General features: G+C 31.0%; 1 protein-coding gene across 1 annotated transcript in view; it reads right to left on the bottom strand.

The window, feature by feature from the left end:
• Positions 1-22,640, bottom strand: part of LOC145263807 (zinc finger MYND domain-containing protein 11-like) — a 219,103-nt gene that overhangs the window by 1,894 nt on the left and 194,569 nt on the right. Inside the window, exons 8-13 of the mRNA XM_080120872.1 lie at positions 20,423-20,544; positions 14,936-15,009; positions 11,332-11,615; positions 8,636-8,752; positions 6,854-6,994; positions 4,336-4,521 (exon numbers count right to left, since the gene is read on the bottom strand). Coding sequence (XP_079976998.1) covers positions 4,336-4,521; positions 6,854-6,994; positions 8,636-8,752; positions 11,332-11,615; positions 14,936-15,009; positions 20,423-20,544 — 924 coding nt within the window. The remainder of the gene's footprint in view (positions 1-4,335; positions 4,522-6,853; positions 6,995-8,635; positions 8,753-11,331; positions 11,616-14,935; positions 15,010-20,422; positions 20,545-22,640) is intronic.

Genomic DNA, 22,640 nt, shown 5'->3' with positions numbered 1-22,640 from the left:
AAATAAAAAAGAAAAAAAAAAGAAAAAAAAAGAAAAAAAAGAAAGAAAAAGAAAGAAAAAGAAAAAGAAAAAAAGAAAGAAAAAAAGAAAAAGAAAAAAAAGAAAAAAAAAGAAAAAGAAAAAAGAAAAAGAAAAAAAGAAAAAGAAAAAAAGAAAAAGAAAAAAAGAAAAAGAAAAAAAGAAAAAGAAAAAAAGAAAAAGAAAAAAAGAAAAAAAAAGAAAAAGAAAAAAAGAAAGAAAAAATGAAAGAAAAAAAAGAAAGAAAAAATGAAAGAAAAAAAAGAAAGAAAAAAAAGAAAGAAAAAAAAGAAAGAAAAAAAAGAAAGAAAAAAAAGAAAGAAAAAAAAAGAAAGAAAAAAAGAAAGAAAAAAAAGAATGAAAAAAAAGAATGAAAAAAAAGAAAAAAAAGAAAAAAAAGAAAAGAAAAAAAAGAAAGAAAAAAAGATAAAAAAGAAAAAGACAAAAGATAAAAAAGGAAAAGAAAAAAAAAGGAAAAGAAAAGAAAAGGAAAAGAAAAAAAAAGGAAAAGAAAAAAAAAGGAAAAGAAAAGAAAAGGAAAAGAAAAGGAAAAGAAAAGAAAAGGAAAAGAAAAGAAAAGGAAAAGAAAAAAAGAAAAGGAAAAGAAAAAAAAGAAAAGGAAAAGAAAAGAAAAGGAAAAGAAAAAAAAGGAAAAGAAAAAAGAAAAGGAAAAGAAAAAAAGAAAAGGAAAAGAAAAAAAGAAAAAAAAGAAAAGGAAAAAAGAAAAGGAAAAGAAAAAAAAAGAAAAAGAAAAAAAGAAAAATAAAAAATAAAAGAAAAAAAGGAAAAGAAAAAAAGAAAAAAAAGAAAAAGAAAAAAGACAAGGACTTTAAATTTGTAGAAATGCTTTTGTTTCAAAATGGCAGTCTGAATAGTTTGTGCATACTAAACACAGTCACAAATTAAGCAACACGCGTGCAGCACACAAACCAATGCTGACCTTTGACCTGACATTTGACCCAGCAGACTTCGAGGTCACTTCCTTTGGACCTTTCTCTTCCGTCTTTTTTTTTTTTTTTTTTCAATCCTGGCACGCAGCTGAGATGACATGTTTTTCCTTAGTCATTCTCCATGTGCACGCGAAGAACAATTTTCCGCTCGTACACATACGAGTTTTATTCGAGGTAAACTTGATTTAATTATGAATTAATGGACTGTAACGAACATTTGATTATCTCACAACAACAACTAATAAACATTCCAGAAATTATTCCTAATCACGTGTTCACACACACTCATGCTTATCATCGTAAAATATTTTATCAGGGCTTTACATTACAAGTGTAACAGTCGCATTTGCGAGTGATTTTTCGAAGTGGCGACTAGAAATAATGAAACGCTTATCTTTTGCCGATTGTATTTTTTTCAATGACAATCTTCCAAAGCTCACTACTCAGTGAAAAATATCTTTACAACTTTTTTTTTTAATAAAACAAAGTTAAATTATTAAAACAAAAAAAGTTTAATAAAACAATATACTTTTTTTTTTTTTTTACAAAGGCTGTTTAAAAATATCTGAAGAAATCAGAATGTTTATACCTTCACGTATCAATATAAAATTTGTATATCTAGAATTAGTTATTAAAAACAAAAAAATCTTTACGATGTACATACTCATCACAGAACGATGTCATATTCTAAAAATCATGTGGATTTGGCTAGTAACTTTTCTATTTTGTTAGTAAACGAAAATATTTAGTTGTCAAAGGTCAACTAAAGATAAATTTGTCCGTAGAGCACTGTTGTTGTAAACTAAATGCATGAACGTTTTTCAATGTTTTTTTTTTTGTATTATGGATTACAATAGAAAAATGTGAGCATTAAAAGTAATATGGTTAAGATCAAACTTAGAAAAGTAAAAGGACTAGTTGTTAAAACTGGAAAAAGAAAAAGACTCTAGATTCTAGTAAAAAATATAAATTTATTACTTCAAATATTGCAGCAGTAAGAATTTAAAAAAAAATTCAATTTAACATTATATAAGCAATTATTAATGCTGCAATATTTTAAGTTATAAATTTATATTTTTTACTAGAATATCTTATTTCTTTTTACTTTTCTAAGTTTAATCTTAACCATATTACTTTTCATGCTTGCATTTTTCTATGTATTCCATAATTTTTCCAGGCTTTGCTTTGTACACAATCCATAAAAAAATTATTACCAACTTCTTAAATTGACTGAATAAAAAAATAAAATTTTTTAAAATCAAATAAAAGATGTAATTAAGAAAATAGTCAGGAGTCAGTTTTGGCCAGTGAGCCAAGGTGAAATGTCAGTTAGCAATTGAGCACAGCGACAGTGAATTATCAGCGACAGTACAGCTGAGCAACAGATTTGAACAGCAGTGAATTATTAGTGACAGTAACAGCTGAATTGATGAAATTGTTGTGACAGGCTGAACAACGCAGACGCACAACGAATGAAAACATTGCAAGGAGGGCAAACAGATTTGGTTGCTATGGTAACCAATAACCAATTAGAAAAAAAACGTCTACGTTCCTTACATAATCTGAGAACTTTTAAACAAGTAATTTTATTATAACTTGTTTTACTGAACGAAAATTAATTTTTTTTTTCAAAATATAGCTGAGAAGGTGACCTATGAACTGTAAAAATTGCTTGAAATTTGGTCGCAAAATGTGTGAGCGGCGAAGCTTTAAAGCAGTTCCAAACGAGTAAAACTAAAACTGAACCATATATTTCTAATTCGGTTCTATGTTTCATTTTAATGTTGGAGTCAGGAACACGCATAGTTATTTTCTACATATTCTTCAAACAACTGTTCTTATCTTGAGTTATCTGCACAACATTTGATTCGATGTAACCTCCAACCTTCTTCAGGCGAATCTTCTCGAACTCAGAAATCTGTATGGAATTTCAAACAGAAGCCTCTATTTAGTCCATGGGAGTAGCATACTCATATTCCATCAGCCATAACCGAGAAGAAGTCTTAAGTAATTTTCAATTACAGTTTCGAAATTTTGAGACGACAGCTGGTTGTGTTATATTGTTTTGATCTGACCATTGTTCTCATCTTGAGTGTTATTTGTGCAACGTTGCAGCCGGTGTAGCCTCCAACCTTTGTCAGGAAAAGAAAGGAAAAAAGTTACTGGCTCCATAGATGGTTTTACATTCTTAGAATTGTTTTTGTTCAACATGGTTTCGTATGTGCATCAAAAACAACAAAAAAGGGGAGGTAACTTTAATAACATCTAACGGGATTATCTCCCTTTCACTGTTGAAATTTTAAGGAGGGATGTATAAATTTTGTTTTTCTTTATAATTAAAGGGTTCCCATATACTGCTGATCTCTATGCTTAGTAATTTTTCTAATTTTCTTTCAGAGGTGTCGCTTCTTTAAGTCGTCTAACTCCCCATCTTGCATCTTCGTCGATTATTTTGACCTCATTCCATTAGGGAAAGTGTGTTCCTTTTTCTTTCCATGTGATCAGCTAGTCCCGACATTTCGACCTCCATTTGTGTCACAGCTTATTTTCAATTGTATTCCAAATAACGCCCGCATTAAGGATTGAACCATCAACCTCCAGAAAAGTGTCACAACTAAATTTTTACAATTCTAGTATAAATTTTGGGAACATGAAACCTATTTTTTGTTTTAATATGTACAATCATATCACTAATTATTATTATTTTTTTTTATTATGAATTTATTATAACTAATAGTTCCCATATTGCATTAAATTCTATACTAGGTATACTTAGTAGATCGTCAACCAGTATATATGCTGCTTCTTTGAGTTATTTTACTCTCTAACGTTCTTCCATCTAATTTTTACTTCGTCTCATAAAAGTAGAGGATTTGCTTTTTCTTCTACATGTGGTCAACCATACTCGACTTTTCAATATCTCACGCTTCACGGAACTAGAGCATGCTATCTTTGTGGATTAAATAAAGGTTTCTTTTTGAAATTCCATGCAGACTCCCATGTTCGACAAGATACAACTGAAAGTTGGATGTCACATTGATTAAAATGCTGTGAAAATAACACTTAAGATGAGATCAGTAGTCCGAATAATCCAAATATGAAATATCAATTCCCATCTTAAAAAGTCAGAAAGAGGAATGAATATTATATGTCTGGAGCAATGCGGATCAAGAATATACTAACTTTATGGGTCTTTGCTTAGTAGTTTGGAATTTGTCATACTGTGTAAGGAGAAGGTTTACATATTAATTCACCTAATAAAATAAAACAAATAAATAAAAAAAATAAAAATAAAAAATAAATAAATAAAAGGGGGGGGCACGGTCGATAGGTTTAGACCAAAATCACACCGCGAGGAAGAACTCACCCATTGTTTTTTCTTTATATACGAAGTATTTTCTTTGTGCTTCTGTGACAGCTTTTTCATCTCTTCCATACACTGCTCCTTGCAGCATTCCGATGTTTGTCTGCGTGCCCTCTCAATCTCCCTTTGCATATTTGAAAGCGCACGAGCCACCGCCTGCTGTTTATCATCCTCAAAGTCTTTTTGGAGCTGGAGACAAAAAGAATAAAATTAATAAGTTAAAATAGTTTGCTTGAAACATTGTTTACTGTGTATATACAAAAAATTTTAGTTTATTAAGAGTTGTCCAAAAAGTCACTTTCACCGATATTTTTGAAAGTTATCCTGTCTTTTCGATTGACTAGCCTTAATTAAAACATTCGTCATCTCCGATTTGGCGATGGGCGCAACAGCAAAGATGTCACATTTTTTTTTTCATGTTCTTTTCCTTCTTCACGTTCGAGCCTGCCTGCCTACTACTTTTTTTTTTTTTTTTTTTCTCAACACACACTTCCAAACATCTGTGCAACGCCGGGCACCCAAGCTAGTATCTGAGAAAGTGCTACTCTGATTACTCTTTCGTGTCTTGATCAATTACAAAATCAACTTTGTTATCTAATATAGGAAAATTTCTTCTTATTCATACAGCCTCTTCCAGACAGAAGAGATGTCACTAGCCTTTTCTTACTGTATCGTTATGTTCATCTTAGGTATCCAACCAAGTTTCATTACCTGGTATTTTGCTGCAAAACATGCACGACAAAAACTCGTCTATCTACAACCACAGTAAAGAACTTTCATTTCTCTTTACCAAAAACCAAACAAAACTTCCAGGAACAAAGTTTCCTTCCTAGAACATCCCATCTGTGAAACAAGATACCACAAGTTTACTTCCCAACCGACTATAGCATGGTCATCTTCAAGTCTTATATAAACAAATACTTGCTGAATCATCCTGTTGGATAATTGATTACTTTTACACATTCTTCTGCCCATCCACCTGTTGTTTTCATTCCTGACGATCACTAACCATTATCCACGAGCGTTTACCCTGACTTAATCATTTGTTTGCTTATGCTTAACGACCTAGCAGCCGTTCTGCGTTCATTTAAGATCATGCAGATTTTGTGGGAAGTTATTTTGTATATGTTTCAAAGTTCTAATATTTTTAGTTTATTCAAAGAGTTGGTTGCCTTATATAGCACCGCATTTGCTGATGGGTAGGATACTCTTTGTTGTGGTTTATTCAGTTCAGTGTCAGTTGTTATGTTTTTGGTTTTGTTGTTCTGGTTTTGATGTGTTATTGTGTGAACCAGAGTTCTGGGGTTAGTTTACATTTTGGTGAATAAGTTGATTTCTTTTAGAAAATGGTTCTATTTTGTTGAAGAGGTCTTTAGGGTTGAACTCGTGATAGTATTTGAGGACTTAAGAGACATCCATTAGTGGATTGGGTCATTTCTCATATTAATCGAGAAGGAGTAAAGCACTATTTCAAATTCAGATTTACACGACAGATGAACCATGTTTTTGTTTATATGCTTCTTTAGTACATGCGGTATCAGATGCAGGATTAATTTGTTTTCATTATTTGTTATTGCCTTGATTTTAATATAACAAATAGTTCTGCTTCATTATGTTTTAGCAGCGTCGGTAAGGGAGCAGTGTCGTTATCTTAAGATTGCACATAAAAGACAAAACGGCCGCACACGTTTTTATATGTCCAGTAAAGGCTTTTTCCGCCGGGCTTCTCAGGGAGGAGAGGGGAGGTTTACTTATTCTTTAAAATTTTTTATGTACTCCCTAGATTATAATATCTACGATTTACGAAGGGGCGTCGTCTCTACATTCATTTACATCAACTTTTATAAAATTCACGCTATTTCTTCCTCTCGCGTGTTTGTTTGGCTTTTTCGTATAAAAGTGAAACTAAATCGAAAGCAAACGTCATTCGCCGGCCTTCTCGGCTGGGACCTCCATAAAAGCAATTAGCTTTGATCAATGTGGGGAAAACCCTTCACATCAAACAATTGCTATTCATTTGGAGTGCTCCCCTTCTTGAGGGGAGCTGGTTTTCCCCAACATCGTGGGGAAACAAATTAATGAAATGGCGGAAAGCTGAACTAGCCTTCAGCCAATGTTCATTTCTGCGTTCACTTGGGAAGTCAACATTTTGATTGACATCGCTAAATTTGAACGCATTCCACTTCCTATAGCTATGAAAAAGTATTTAGCAGTTACATTCACATCTTTCTTTCTTTGGAAAGGCTAACTATTTTCGACAAATTTCAATCTATTTCTGAATTGCAAATGAAAAGGCAAACTGATTTCTTTTTTTATTTCTTTACGGTCCCATTTAAAAGATAAATTTGTATAAAAATTATCAAAATGTTAACATCTATCTACATTATTAAATAAGATTTTGTTTCGTGTTTACGACAGTTATGAATGAAAATTTTATTATTTTTATTAAAATTTCAAATAGCAAACTTCACAAAGCGATACCAAGTTGGCAAGCAAGCCAGTAATCAATATCTGTACTTACGCTTTCAGCAAGTTCCTTGAGTGCGAGGTCTATAGCCTTTTTGTGGTCGATTACCATCTTCTCTTCATATTGGCTAAACATGGATTTAAACTCCTCCTCACACCGACAACCCTTTGTGTCAGTCTGGACCGATTTATTTGCCTGAAAGAAAATGTTACAGATTTTTAAATGATAGCAAATTCTGTCAACCACTATCAAAGGTTTTTGATCAACGCAGCAGCAGTGTAAACTTTATGATCAGTGTATGAATTGTTCTGCACAAGTTTGCTTAGGGCTAATAAGACCAGCTAAGACAAGCTGCAGATGGTTGGTGAGAATTTTGGCCTAAGCATCATCAAGGGCCTTTGCTTTTTGCCTAACAGCTTTACTGTGGTAAAACACTTGGAGATTGTTCTGTTCAATTCCTAAACCACGAGTTGAATAAAACTGTCAGCAAGGGAACAAAAATATGGGGCATCCTCAAATACACTTCGCAGGACAGACTTTCTATCCTCGGGAAGTGTTAAAGCCAACCCACTTTAAGGCTTTGAGGTCTTCAGCTTCCATTATACTTCCTTCACACCTAAATGTTTGGGTCATAAAAGAGAGAAAAGTCAGCTAAATTGGCATTGAACTATTTAAATTACAGACTGGGTTCCTTAGAAATAAAAGGTCTTGTAAAACCAACTTTATCAAGTTTTCAAACAAAAATTTGTTACCAAGAAATAACTTTGAAAATCTGCAGCTTTTATTCGGTATAACTCTAAACATGTGCAGCAAAGTTTCATTTATCCATGTGAATTGCTGGATGCTTGGCCAAAGAGACAGAGAGAGAGGGCAGAGAGTTGAAAATATTTCTTACTAGTGTCAGACCACCAAAGAGGTTTTCCCTTTAAAAAAGAAAGTGCCTCATTTGATAGGAAAGTCTGCTTGTGAATTTCATACTCTCATGGAACGTCCTCCTTTGAAGGAAGTGGGTTAAACCCGCATAGAGTTAGTGCCATTTCCTTTTTTTCCATTCTAAGATAACTAAACCAGCGTCTATGATTTTTCATGGTTGATATTTTTAGGGATTTAATTCCTATTTCAATCACATAAAATCTTTAGAGCTGAGAACAAAAACACTTTAGTCGGATCATTTCATCTTTCTTTTTTCCACGGCAAAACAGCGGCCCTTTTCTTCTTTTTCCTCTCCCAACTGAGAATGAACTCACACACGAACGAAAAGTGTCCAAAAACGAAAGATTCATGTCGAACAAAAAAAAAAAAAAAAAAATCTGTCTTTCTATACTGACACCTCGGACTCCTAACAGCACCTAAATTTGCATATTTGTATTAGTTTTGTATCGGGGAAAAAAAAAAAAAATCTTTGACATACATACTCATCATGGAACAAAGTTTATATTAAAAAAAAAAACGAATCACATAAATTGATCAAGTAGTTTTATCTTTTTTTAAAGAAAAAAAAAAAAAAAAAATTTACGATTTTTAATGATAAAATGTTTTAATTATTTTGAATACAAACAAAATCTTTTTTAGCCAAATTCAATATTCACATTTAATTTTAAAACAAAATGATGGTTCCAGATGCCCTTTGGTTCTTCATAAAATTTGATTTTCTTAGTAAAAAAATAAAAAAGAAAAAGAAAAAAAAAGCTACTTGATTTATTTGTGATATTTGCAATACGGCATCTTCATCTGGTGACGAATATGTATATTATAAAGATTTTTCTGTATTTTTTTTTTTTTTTTTTTTAGCAAGTGTAATTTTAAAAAAGCATCGAAAATACAAACAAAAAATACCGTATTTGGAAATGCCTGACTTGCAGTGTGTTTGTAGACGACCTTGGCCATTGGGCTGGGACTGAATATCTTATCCACACTAGACGAGACCACGTTTACATTTTCTGGGTTGGAGACCTGAAAAGAGACCAAGCAAGTTATTTTAATGGTTACTGATGGAAATTCCATAGAATAAACTTGTAAGATGTTTACATCAAATACCTGAACCTAGGAGAAAAATTTATGACAATATGCGTACACTTATTACTGTCCAAGCAATGGTGGAGTTCGAAACTAATGGGGTGTGAATGCATCAAGATTTGTTACAAAAAAATAAATAAATAAAAAACAACAACGGGTTCAAGTTCACAGTTCAACAAAAAAAAAAAAACAAAAAAAAAAAAACAAGTGAAGCATGCATGGTCCCCTATGAGTGCACAGTGAACGAGGTATATAAAAAAAAATTTGACTAAGTTCAGCATTAGACATACACAGAAAATTTTGGACAAATATGGTAAAATAGTCCCCAAAATGGAATGCTTTTATCAGCCTTAAAAGTAGCAATACACATGAAAAAATTGAAATAGCTTAAAATATTTCAATATTGGTATCTATAGAAAGAACTTGAGCCAAGGAAAAATCTTTTAAAAAATTTTAAATCCAATTAAAATTAAGGAAGTTATGACTATTTTTGTGCCTCACACGTTTGGATATTTTTCCCTCTTTAAGACCATATGTGTTTTGTCACATTTTTTACACTACTTTTTCAGTAAAAATGCTATATCTTTGTTAAAACAAGACTAAGCAATGAAATTTACCATATAAATGTATTTTTGTGCTGGGAATTAGAATATGCTATTGAAAATCTCTAAAAATTAAGTTTCCAAATAATCTGCAGTAAATGCACATAAATATGCTGCAATTCATTAAAAATACCATGTATCCATTAAAAGAAAAGTTAAAGAACTCAAAGCTGAATTGTAATGCATTTTGTGTACAAATAACTGAAATCGAAATCTAGGACTGCTTAAAAATGAATATATTGCAATATTTCTTTGGTATTATTGTAGATTAATACCTTCCGTTAACCCCTCCGCCCCATCTGATCACCTCTCCAAAATATGCGATTTTACCTTCGTAGGCAATTACGTGTGAATACCTTAAAAAAATTTAATGAAAGATAAACAAGTATTATTTTAGAATTTAATGTAAAATGATTCTCCATTTTGAGCCATTCTAGCGTTTTAGGGCAGTTAACCATTTTTTTTTTCTATCAGAGATAAATCCTGTGTGCCTTTTTTTTTTCTGAAGACGATTATGTGTGGTTTTAAAAGGGTCTTTGTGCAATTATGAGAGGGTGGGGAAGTTGCCACTCTGACTTTGGGTTAATGATAGAGCTAAGGAAAATTATGTGTGAACACTCTGAAGACTTGATATAAACAAAACAAAAACAATTTTAGAATTTAGAGTGGGGGTTAGTTTCACATAAATTTAATGTAAAATAATTCACCATTTCGAGACCATTCTAGCGTTTTAAGGCAGTTGACTAATTTATTTTTTTATGGGTGATAAATCGTGCACTTTTCTTTAAGGATTTTTTTTTTTTTGATACTTATATGTAGCTTACCAAGGAAATTTGTTTGGTGAGGAGCTTGCCACTTAGATATAGCATTATTGTTAGGGCTAAAGGTTTTAAGAAGAGGAGGCTTGCCACTCATACCTAGGGTTAGAGGTAGGATTAAGGGATTTTTTTTTTTTTTTTTTTTTTAAAAGGCGTTTGACCCCCATATTTATGGTTAATGGGTCATAATTATTGGCCTTTGAAAATGTTATGCCTTAGATTTTGAACATAAAATTACTTTTAAATATGAAATTAATTTTTGTTTGTTTGTCGTAATTCTTAGGTGTGAAACTTAAGAATTATGTCATTTAAAACAAGTGACATCACTAACAGAAAAGGTGACGTTTGGAAAACTTATTAAGTATTTTTGCCCACTTAGTTAAAAATCAAAAAAAATTTTTTGCTAAAGCTAACCAGAGTTTTTCTAGAAAATCCATTCGGTTACTTTTTATTTTTTTATTTTTTTTATTTTTACTCACATCATGTTTAATGTTTCTGCAAAATTTGAAAAAATCCCAAGGCATAATTATTGAGAAAAGTACGAACGGACGAACATGAATTTTACAGGTGCTTGTATACCAAGATGATGTGGATTCCTCGAGCAGCGATATTATTTACTCCCCTCTCTCATTGTGATTACTATATCTACCTCAACGATCTTTGTTTTATCTTCCTTTTTCCTTTTCATAATCATATGCTCTCTATTTTGCTCTTTTTTCTTTCTCTTCTCTTCACCTAAACAACTTTCCGAGAAATGCTAGTTCCCTGCGAGAATTTATCTGTCAGTAATTTGTCAAAAACATCTCCGTTCACCTTTGTGACAACTTCAGGTTTTACCAGCTGGTCTTTTCAAACCAGCACTGAGAACCAGAGCTTTGCCTATTTCAATAGTAATTTGTGAGACTCCACCAATAACTGTTAGTTGCCTGGGTAGAAAAGAGTTGTTAGCCAAAGCCAACCAGTTTTTCTCTAGGAGCAAAGAACAATTCAAAGTTAATTACCCATGAAGAATTATATTTAAAGTGGCCCCCAATAACTATATGAGGGGATGGGGGTGGGGGAGGTCATGACTATGTTACAATCATTAACAGTTCACCTTTGTCTTCATCTTTGAAGTATGTTTTGGTGGCACGACACTGGTTGATGTAACCTCCCTCAGCTCAACATCATCTTCTTCCTCCTCATCGTCGTCGTCGTCATCCTCTTCTTCCTTCTCCTCATCTGGCTGCTGCTCCACTTCTGCCTCTTCCTCCCTCTCCTCCTCCTCCTCTTCGGAATTGTTATCAGTTTCACTTTCAAATGTGTGACTCTTGCTCGGTTCCCCCTGCTCATCCAACAACTGACGATGGATCTTCAGTTCTTCACATGCCTTTATGAAACCTAGAGACGGGAAGAAAAAACTTTGAAATTAATATTTAATACTGGCTGTCCTGACCTGGTATTGCCCAGGATACAGTGAAATCATTTTAGTTTTTAATTTTTTTTATTGGCCATTTTTGTTCTTTTGTAGGTGAGTGGCTGATTATGGTTTCATAATTATATTGAACCCAATATATAGTCATGGTTTCAACAGTAAAAAAAAAATTTACTTAGGTGTCATCAGCTAGATTCAAAACCGAAAACAAAATTTGTAGTATTCCAGCCAAAGACATAACTGCATGAGTCATCGTCAATCAGATAAGAAATAACTAAAACTAAAATTAATGTACAAATAACTAAAACTAAAATTAATGTACAAATAACTAAAACTAAAATTAATGTACAAATAACTAAAACTAAAATTAATGTACAAATAACTAAAACTAAAATTAATGTACAAATAACTAAAACTAAAATTAATGTACAAATAACTAAAACTAAAATTAATGTACAAATAACTAAAACTAAAATTAATGTACAAATAACTAAAACTAAAATTAATGTACAAATAACTAAAACTAAAATTAATGTACAAATAACTAAAACTAAAATTAATGTACAAATAACTAAAACTAAAATTAATGTACAAATAACTAAAACTAAAATTAATGTACAAATGAATAAAACTAAAATTAATGTACAAATAACTAAAACTAAAATTAATGTACAAATAACTAAAACTAAAATTAATGTACAAATAACTAAAACTAAAATTAATGTACAAATAACTAAAACTAAAATTAATGTACAAATAACTAAAACTAAAATTAATGTACAAATAACTAAAACTAAAATTAATGTACAAATAACTAAAACTAAAATTAATGTACAAATAACTAAAACTAAAATTAATGTACAAATAACTAAAACTAAAATTAATGTACAAATAACTAAAACTAAAATTAATGTACAAATAACTAAAACTAAAATTAATGTACAAATAACTAAAACTAAAATTAATGTACAAATAACTAAAACTAAAATTAATGTACAAATAACTAAAACTAAAATTAATGTACAAATAACTAAAACTAAAATTAATGTACAAATAACTAAAACTAAAATTAATGTACAAATGAATAAAACTAAAATTAATGTACAAATGAATAAAACTAAAATTAATGTACAAATGAATAAAACTAAAATTAATGTACAAATGAATAAAACTAAAATTAATGTACAAATAACTAAAACTAAAATTAATGTACAAATAACTAAAACTAAAATTAATGTACAAATAACTAAAACTAAAATTAATGTACAAATAACTAAAACTAAAATTAATGTACAAATAACTAAAACTAAAATTAATGTACAAATAACTAAAACTAAAATTAATGTACAAATAACTAAAACTAAAATTAATATACAAATAACCAAAACTAAAATTAATGTACAAATAACTAAAACTAAAATTAATGTACAAATAACTAAAACTAAAATTAATGTACAAATAACTAAAACTAAAATTAATGTACAAATAACTAAAACTAAAATTAATGTACAAATAACTAAAACTAAAATTAATGTACAAATGAATAAAACTAAAATTAATGTACAAATAACTAAAACTAAAATTAATGTACAAATAACTAAAACTAAAATTAATGTACAAATAACTAAAACTAAAATTAATGTACAAATAACTAAAACTAAAATTAATGTACAAATGAATAAAACTAAAATTAATGTACAAATGAATAAAACTAAAATTAATGTACAAATAACTAAAACTAAAATTAATGTACAAATAACTAAAACTAAAATTAATGTACAAATAACTAGAACTAAAATTAATGTACAAATAACTAAAACTAAAATTAATGTACAAATAACTAAAACTAAAATTAATGTACAAATAACTAAAACTAAAATTAATGTACAAATAACTAAAACTAAAATTAATGTACAAATAACTAAAACTAAAATTAATGTACAAATAACTAAAACTAAAATTAATATACAAATAACCAAAACTAAAATTAATGTACAAATAACTAAAACTAAAATTAATGTACAAATAACTAAAACTAAAATTAATGTACAAATAACTAAAACTAAAATTAATGTACAAATAACTAAAACTAAAATTAATGTACAAATAACTAAAACTAAAATTAATGTACAAATAACTAAAACTAAAATTAATGTACAAATAACTAAAACTAAAATTAATGTACAAATAACTAAAACTAAAATTAATGTACAAATAACTAAAACTAAAATTAATGTACAAATGAATAAAACTAAAATTAATGTACAAATGAATAAAACTAAAATTAATGTACAAATAACTAAAATTAATGTACAAATAACTAAAACTAAAATTAATGTACAAATAACTAAAACTAAAATTAATGTACAAATGAATAAAACTAAAATTAATGTACAAATAACTAAAATTAATGTACAAATAACTAAAACTAAAATTAATGTACAAATGAATACATAGAAGAGCAGTTTAAGGCTATTTACGTTTGCCAAGTTCTAATTTCTTTAAATTTTGACTCCTTAGCAGCTATTTTAACAAAAAGACCCATAAAAAATAATTTTAAATGGTCCACAAAAAAATGTCATTATATGACCTTCCGTCCCAGAGGAGATACAGTTTGAAAAAAAAAAAAATTAAAAAGGAGACAGACATAGTGAATTTTATAAATAAGATAATTTAAAATGTTTCATACTAACAATTGTCCGAGTCAAACTAACTGTTGAAATTGTAGCTAAATGTTTTTACATTACCAAAAACAATTGAAAACTAGCGAATCAAAAGTTTAGATAGAGCTAATAAAATTTTATATTACAGAAGATCAGAAAAACATCCATACTATCAGTTTCAAATCTTAAAAAAAAAAAATAAATAAATAAATAAATATCAATACCTAGTCGCCTATGTCAAACTATTCAGCCTCTTTATATATCACTACCCATAAACAAGATGCCATTTCCGAGGGAGACAGATATAAACAGAGGAGAGGCTGAAGAGAGTCCAACGTAAGTGACTTAGATATTGGTCCCCCTTTGTTTGGAATTTGAAACTGACGGTACTGATGTTGTTCTGATCATCAGTAACACAAACATAAATATTACGTTCTTATTTTTAAATTCTTTTTATAATCAAGCTGGGGGCTCTCTCCCATGAATCATACACATATGCACACACACACACACACACACACCTCTATTTCGATGTAATAGGATCAGGTGAACACTTTGCTCAAGGATGTCTATCAAGACTCATCACAATGACAATAAGCAGCAGAATTTTGCAAATAACTCACCTTGTGTCCGTTTTGTTGTCACTGACTTTATGTTTATGGAAATAGGTTTTATATATTCAACAGGTATCACAGCTCTGAAATTTATAAAGAAATATCTTTAATTTTCAATCAAAATTAAAAAAATAAATAACGCATAAACGCGTTAAATTTTTAAACAAGCATCGTTCAAAGAAAAAAACTCGATGTGGTTATATTTCATTAACTTTGCCAAAGTTTTTACTATTTTTCTCAATCATAAAATTGAGCTAAAGCTTATGCATCTGTCCAGCATTGGTTCGTCTTTGTAAGAATTTCCTTTCTTCCTTCATTAAATGAAACCATTTTCATATCGAAGAATTAAAATATTCATTTCTAGAGTTTTTTTTTCTTTTCACACTTTCACCTGAAACAAGGCATATTCCCACATATGGTCAGAATTTGAATTCTATGCCTGTATCTCTATTAACAAAAGCATATTGCAGCATAACTAAAAAGATCAAGGCGAACAGCACAGGTGCCATTATGCAACCTTATTTAGTACCATTTGTCACAATGAAAGGTTCTAAAGACTATTTGAAACAACAAATACCTTCATTCCATCATGAAAAGTCATGATTACATTCGACATGTTGTCAGCCCTTTAAAAACCTTATGCATCTGTCCATAAGTCCAGTGTTGGTTCGTCTTCGTAAGAATTTCCTTCCTTTCTTCATTAAATGAAAACATTTCTATATTTTCATATTGAAGAATTAAGATATTTATTTCTAGGGTTCATTTTATTCTATACTAGCAGGGAGACCCAACGTTGTCCAGGATTGAAAGATGTTTCGCCCTCCCATACTTTTATTGGCATCGAAATCGGTGAAATCACACATTTTTTTAATCAAATCGATTCATTGCCCGCTCCAGTTACAGACCCCCCTCCCCAACAATGTACCAGCAGGAAGCTTCATATGCCTCTCCTCAATGACTTAGAATAACTTAGTCCTCAATACATTGTAGTCTTTGAAGGGAGTAGTAAATACCGGCCATGAATGTTTTTTAGGCATTCAATGGCTACACCCAAGATTAAGCTTTCCTTTGGTGAAGAGGCAGGAAAATGCCTATTCACAATAAAGCTATATTTAAATAATACTATAATGCTTAGCTTAGTTCATAAATAGACACCCACTATATGATACCATGCGCCAGTTTTAAAAAAATTGAAATTTGTACATCTGAATTTATAATTTATGGCTTATGGTAAAGAGATACATTAGATTTGACTGCATAATCAGAAAGAGCACACAATTTTACATAAGACTGCCAAATTTCATGAGAATAGCTTGAAAAATAAATAAATGGTGGCGCAATTACCAAATTTCTTGAAATGTTGAGGTCCGTAATTTAGCCCACTTTTTCTACAGAAAAATGTCCACAGAAAAGCATAAATTTTGGCACTTAAAATTCTCATAGCTTTTAAACTACTGATGGTATTTGCATAATTCAAAACGGTTTTAAGCATCTTTTACATAGCTCTTTTCATGCAAGTTGATAAAATAATTATCTAAAAAGAAAAAAATCAACTTGTAATGCTAAATTGTGCTCTAAACAGAAACAAATTTCAGACATGCACCTTTCTTATAAAAGAACCTACTGTTGATCTTGTAGGCTGGGCCTTTTTGCTTGTGTGGTGATAAAACTCCTCAAATGCATATAAAAGTATTAACTTTCGTCCAAATCGGACTTTAGTCAGATTTTTTTGATTATCGATTTTTGATACTTATCGGATGTAAAGACACTCCCAGACACATTAAGTACATTCGTGTGAAATTTAAAAAAAACAAAAAAAAAAAAAAAAAAAAAAAACTCAACTATTTCCGAGTTCATAGAGAACAAACTAGCACACAGAGTTCCTTTTAGAGAATGGTACCCTATGCCAGCAAGTAGAGATTATATCAACTAGTATGAATTTTGGGTTAGGGTTGCATTAAGTCCATGTCAGGACAACCTGGCAGCAATCAGAAATAGACCCAGTGCACTTAGCATGAGTGAGGTGGGGGTGGGGGGTAAGAGTTAGTTCCTTAGACAAAATACACTAGAAGGGAGGTGTCAAATGATATTACATAAATAAAAAAAAAAATAAAAATAAAAAAATGACCACACATTTGGGGCACAGGACAGTTTCAAGCTGCTTGAGTCGAGAAAGCAGCAAAACCAAATGTGTCCAATAATGTAGAGTTCTAAGTGACTTTCCTCGAGACCTAACCAATCATCGACCATTTTTAAGGCTAAATAAGTTAAGCAAGAAGGAATTAATTTTAGCCTATTTTTAGCCCCCCCCCCACCCTAGTGAACAAACTTTTCTTCCCAATAAACCCTTTAAAACTTCAACAAGTTTCCATTGTTTCATGCACGAGTTTCATTTGCCAAAGTTAAACAGCCGATCAACAGCCACTAGACGATGCAACCATGCAGGGAATGGCACACATGGAAAAGCGACGACCAAAAAATTAAGACCAAATTGTGCATGTAACAAAGACTTTCACAGATTTCTGGATTGCTCACTGGCAAAAACCTCACAAGTGTAGCAAGTGTGCGTTTGTGTGAAAAGACGATGTACCTCCCTTTGTTTAATGTTTGTTTATGAAACTGTTACAATCCTATTTATTTATAGAGTTTGCAAATGACTAATTTTTTTTTTTAAAATCATGAATACACGTGGTTAATGGCAAAAATATTTTAAATTAATCTCAAATTTTATATGCGGGACCCACTTATAAAATTTAACTTAAAATGATCCTGTTTTTAGGGCAGTTGACCAAATATTTTTTTTTTGCAGAAGTGATACAGTACTAACAAAAAAAAAAAATAAAAATAATAAAAAATTTTTAAAGAAAGTTTACTTTATTCTATCACTAACCTTTGGTCCAAGTGATACCCCCCCCCCTCAAAAAATAAAAAAAAACTTTACTACTACAAAACATCTACCACTGAACCGATGTTTAAGTGCCTCCCCCACAACCCCCAACTTGGAAACCCCCTACCCAAAAGAAAAAAACAGGGAAGTTCGTTAACTGCCATAAATTGCTAGAATAGACTGGTTTTCAACTGCTCTACATTTACTAACCAAAACACTCATACAGTTTGCTTTTTTCAAGATGGCCAAACCAATGAAGTCCCGCATTTTGCCCACATCTCCCTCTGATGATTCATCAGATTTCAGCCAATCTTTAATGTTCACATACATACATCATATTTTCAAGTGTTTTCCATGCAACACATGTCCAACCTTCACTGGTCCAGTTTCACTTTCATACAATTACGGTGTACAAAAATGCTTTCCTTTGCTCAACAGCTGTAATGGTCTGTTCAGTAGTAATGGCAGAAGTTACTATTTACTCCATCCGCTTCTAAATCTTCCAATCATTGGCACCAGCTCCACCTTGTGTTTCAATGGTATGACCAAAAGAAAACTGATAACCTACAAGCTATCCAAAATACTTTCTACACATGAGTTCTAATCCATCTCTTGCATCTTTCTTCCGCACAAAAACTGGTTATTTTTCATTTTACTTGTAATCCCACTGCATTAAATTTATCTTCTTTTTTTTCTATCATATAAATCTCAAACATCATTTTGTGTACGTGTTTATGTCTGCTAAAAACTTGTCAGTCGCATTGGTCTGGGTCGAAATTAGTACCATTTGAAAGAGGGATGCCTCGGATGCATAATATGTGAAAATTAGAAAAAAATTCTGTGGTGGTCAACTGGACCATTTCTTGCAGGGGGGGGGGCAATTTTCGCAAGTCATGCACACGTAGCAAACTGAAAGCGGCATGACGTCATAAGTGTTAGTTTTCTCCCCTTCTTTTCCTCTTCCGCGTTTCAGGTTGAAACTCCACTGCCACGTGTCTTTTTTTTTTTTCGGTCGCATAGGCACTTGCTGCTGTTTTGATTGGTTGGTTGTTTTTGTTTTACGGCATATCAACCCTTTTCAGATTATTTAATGCCGAATCCAAACATTTTGAAGAAAAATCTTTTAATAGAATATATTTGTTGTTGTCAAGTCGGTTTCTATTTAACCCATAGTTGGAACCCTAACAGGTACTACCACTCCGGGTCAGAGTGAACTTGGGAGCAATGGTAATTAAAGGGTGGCTCCACACTCCCAAAGCCCGCAAGCTGGGGCCTCACCACTGGACATAGTTTAAGGTCATATCCAGGACCATTTTGATTGGAAGAAAACTTTTGATGCATTTATTTATTTATATTTTTTTTAAGAGGGGGGGGGGTTCTTCGTATCTCTTTTGCCAAAATATCTGGTGAGGAGGTTGTTCTATTTTGTGAATATATCTATGAAAGTGTTCAATATCATTAGTATAGCAGCTGAGTCCAACCAAAACTTCATGTCCACCTGAGTCAGGTATCCATGTTAGTCTTCTATATATATAAAAGCGGAAATGTATGCATGTATGTACGCTTTTCCTCGATGTCCACAAAAGGCTTCTTTCAGAGAAGTGCTCGCTCGCTTCACAACTTAAAACTTTTTATATCATCCATAAATTGTAATATCTCACACTTAACCACGGAGCTCGTCTGTCTATTTAATTTTATTGACTTTCAAACGTTAATTATTTCACATTTCCCGCACTGGCACGCGTTACATTCGGTTTTCAGTATAAACAAAAAGCGAAACTCGACTAATCACTGGCCGAAAGCCAGTGGTCTTTAGAGAGCTAAGTAACGTTTGTTCAATGTTGACTTCGTTCTATCAGACGGTAGCTTTCATTTCGAGACGAGACACTCCCCCTAATAAACAGGGTGCTGGTTTTCCCAGAACTTAGTTAAAAACAAACAAACCGATTTATTTATTTATTTATTTATTTAAAAACTATCCTGCACAAAATCGTAACTGCTGAATAGCTATCGCCGTCACGTCAATCAAAAGTGCACACCTGTTTTTTTTCACACGTTACTATTTTCCAACTGCGTGTCGTCAAGGCTTCGTTTTTTTTCACGGGCACCTGTTTTTTTTTTTTTTTAATTTTTTTTTTTTTTTTTACTATGCACGTCAAGGCTTCTGGTTTTTTTCACACGCACACCTACAAACACCCGGGCAACACCGGGTATCCCTTGCTAGTCTATTATATAAAGGAAAGTCATCTGGGGGTGTGTGTTTGTATGTCTAGTTAAAAATCCAAAACCACTAGACAAATACCAACAAAGTTTATATTTTCTTGATCTCTGTTGCCGCACAGATGTATAATATCTCAAATTTAGAAAAACTATTTTTTCTTTGGGGTAAAAGTAGGTAGGGTTTTTTTTTTTTTTTTTTTTTTTTTTTTACATGGGGAAGGTGGTCCCTAAAAATTTGGACATTTTCTATAAAAGATAAAGAGACGGTTACAGGGACAAAGAGAAAGAGAGATAATAGTTTTACTATAAAGATTAAACACACACTATTTAACTTCCGCTGTAATGTTGGGTAACACTGTTAGTTAAAAAGAAAAACAAGGGCTACGAACCTTTGGTGATATCCTCCAAAGAAGCGTACATCGTATTTCTCATCTTCTGATATTCTGATTACTTTTGCCGGCCAATAACTGAAACCTTTCAATTTTGCGTAGACCAATTTGTGGGGTGGATTCTAGAAAGGACCAGAACAAAAAATGTTTTTAATAATCTATAATAGAAATCTCACAAAAACTTTTCACAGAGGCGACAAATTTTCAGGGAATTGGTATCGTTTAGAAGCTCGACCCTTCGGATAACAAATATTGAAAAATTGCCTAAAAATATTAATTCCTTCACCCTCATCCGGGCACTTTTCTACAGGGAGGTGTTGCTTTTTTTGGCCGATATTTTCGAAAGTCATCCCCTGTTTTCGATTGACTAGCCTTAATTTAAACATTTGTCACTTCCTGTTTGGCGATGGACACAACGGCAAAGGGCCGGTACTACCAGGGTAATTGAAAGTAATTTTACTTTTCTGAATTTTTGAGATGTTTGATTATTTGTATTATTTGGATTCTTCAGGCTACTGTTCTCATCTTGAGTGTAATTTTCACAAGGACCCATGGCATAGTGAATAAAGTACTTGGTCAAATTCAGTTGTAAAGTTACTCTTCTGGAGGCTGAAGTTTCAATTTTCAGTTAAAAGACAATTGCAAGTTATAGTCAGTTAATGCACTTCCTAACTTCCAGCATGGCTGCTACCGGAAGTGGTGACAAGGCAACTCAGTTCCTTCACTTTTTCTCTTACACCTATATCTCCCTTGTGCATGTACTCATTTTTTTTTTATTACGTTTTTCCAATCCTGTTTCAAGTCCAACATAAACAAGTTCCTGTTGAACCGCCCCCTTAATAAGACCCTTTATCAGATCTCCATAACTAACGATTACTATGATATTGTCCCATTGATTACTGTACGTGCAATAACCCTTATCCCCGAGTGGCCTCTGGGCCTTGATAAGTGATGACTTCCATGTGAAAAAAAAAAATCATTCTTTTATTTAACAACGATTGAAAGATTTTTCTGTCTTATTTTAATGAAGAATCATTGAAATCAGTTTTTATTTTTAAAAAGAATAATTGCAAACACTTTTTGTGCTTTTTTTTTTAAAGTTATTGAAAACACTTTAAAATATTTAAAAACTATTTTGGGAATATTATGTATTGGATACGTTTTTTATAATGTTTTAAATTTTGTTATTTTGATTTCAATAATTTTATTTTTATACTTTTATAAACATTTATTATATAAAATTAAAAAAAAAAAAAAAACTTATTTTTAAAATTAAAAATCAAAACATTTTTATAATTTCATAAACATATTTCTTATAAGATTTCAAATAAAATAAAAACTTTAATTTTTAATTTTTATAGCAAAAATGCAAATAAAGAGTAATTGTGTTTTTATCTGTATGATTTTGTTCATTTTTATTGTGTATTTTTCAAAATCTCTTTTTATATATTTTATTTCAATAAATCGCTTCACAATAGAAATATTGAAGAATAAAAGTGAAGGAACTGATTTGCCTTGTCACCAATTCCAGTAGCAGCCACTCCAAAAGTCAGGAAGTACGTTAGCTGACTAATCCAATTGCAAATTACTTAGGACGTCTAGTCAGTCATGGCTGACAAAACAAGAACGTGCTACCCTCGTTGATTAAATAAAGGGTTCCGTTTTGAAATTCCAAGCAGATTACAGAGTTCAACAAGATATGCTTGTAGAAGGTCGGAGGTAACATCGACTAAAACATTGTTAAAACATTCAAGATGAGAACAGTAGTCCGAAGAATGCAAATATAATTTTATGATTTTAACACAAACTTGGCATGCTAAAGCTCACAACTTCAGAGCCAATTCAATGTTTATACGTTCATTTTTGAATGATAATGGAAACATTTCTTTAAAAGATATTTATAAATTTTTGAAGAAATTTTGCTTCTCGTCCAGAATTCTCCCCATAAAAAAAAAGAAAATTTTTTAAATCCTTATGATGTAAATACTCATGATGAAATATATTCCGAAAATCATGTAAATTGATCAAGTAGTTTTGTTTAAATAGTTTTGAAATTTTTGACAAAAAAAAAAAAAAAAAAAAAATTTCGCTGCAGGGTATTTTATTGATGAGACAACAAAAAGAATTTTAAAATCGTCCGGAATTTTAAGTAATTGAATTTACTGCAGTGTCCGTCAGCTAGTTGATAAAAGAGAAAAATAAGTAAAGTATTTAAAAA

Source organism: Euprymna scolopes, chromosome 39 (assembly GCF_053919585.1).
Source record: "Euprymna scolopes isolate OS-2025 chromosome 39, ASM5391958v1, whole genome shotgun sequence".
In the NCBI taxonomy this organism is placed as follows: Eukaryota; Metazoa; Mollusca; class Cephalopoda; order Sepiida; family Sepiolidae; genus Euprymna; species Euprymna scolopes.
The sequence above is the reverse complement of the archived record's forward strand: the minus strand, read 5'-3'. Positions and strand labels throughout refer to the sequence as shown.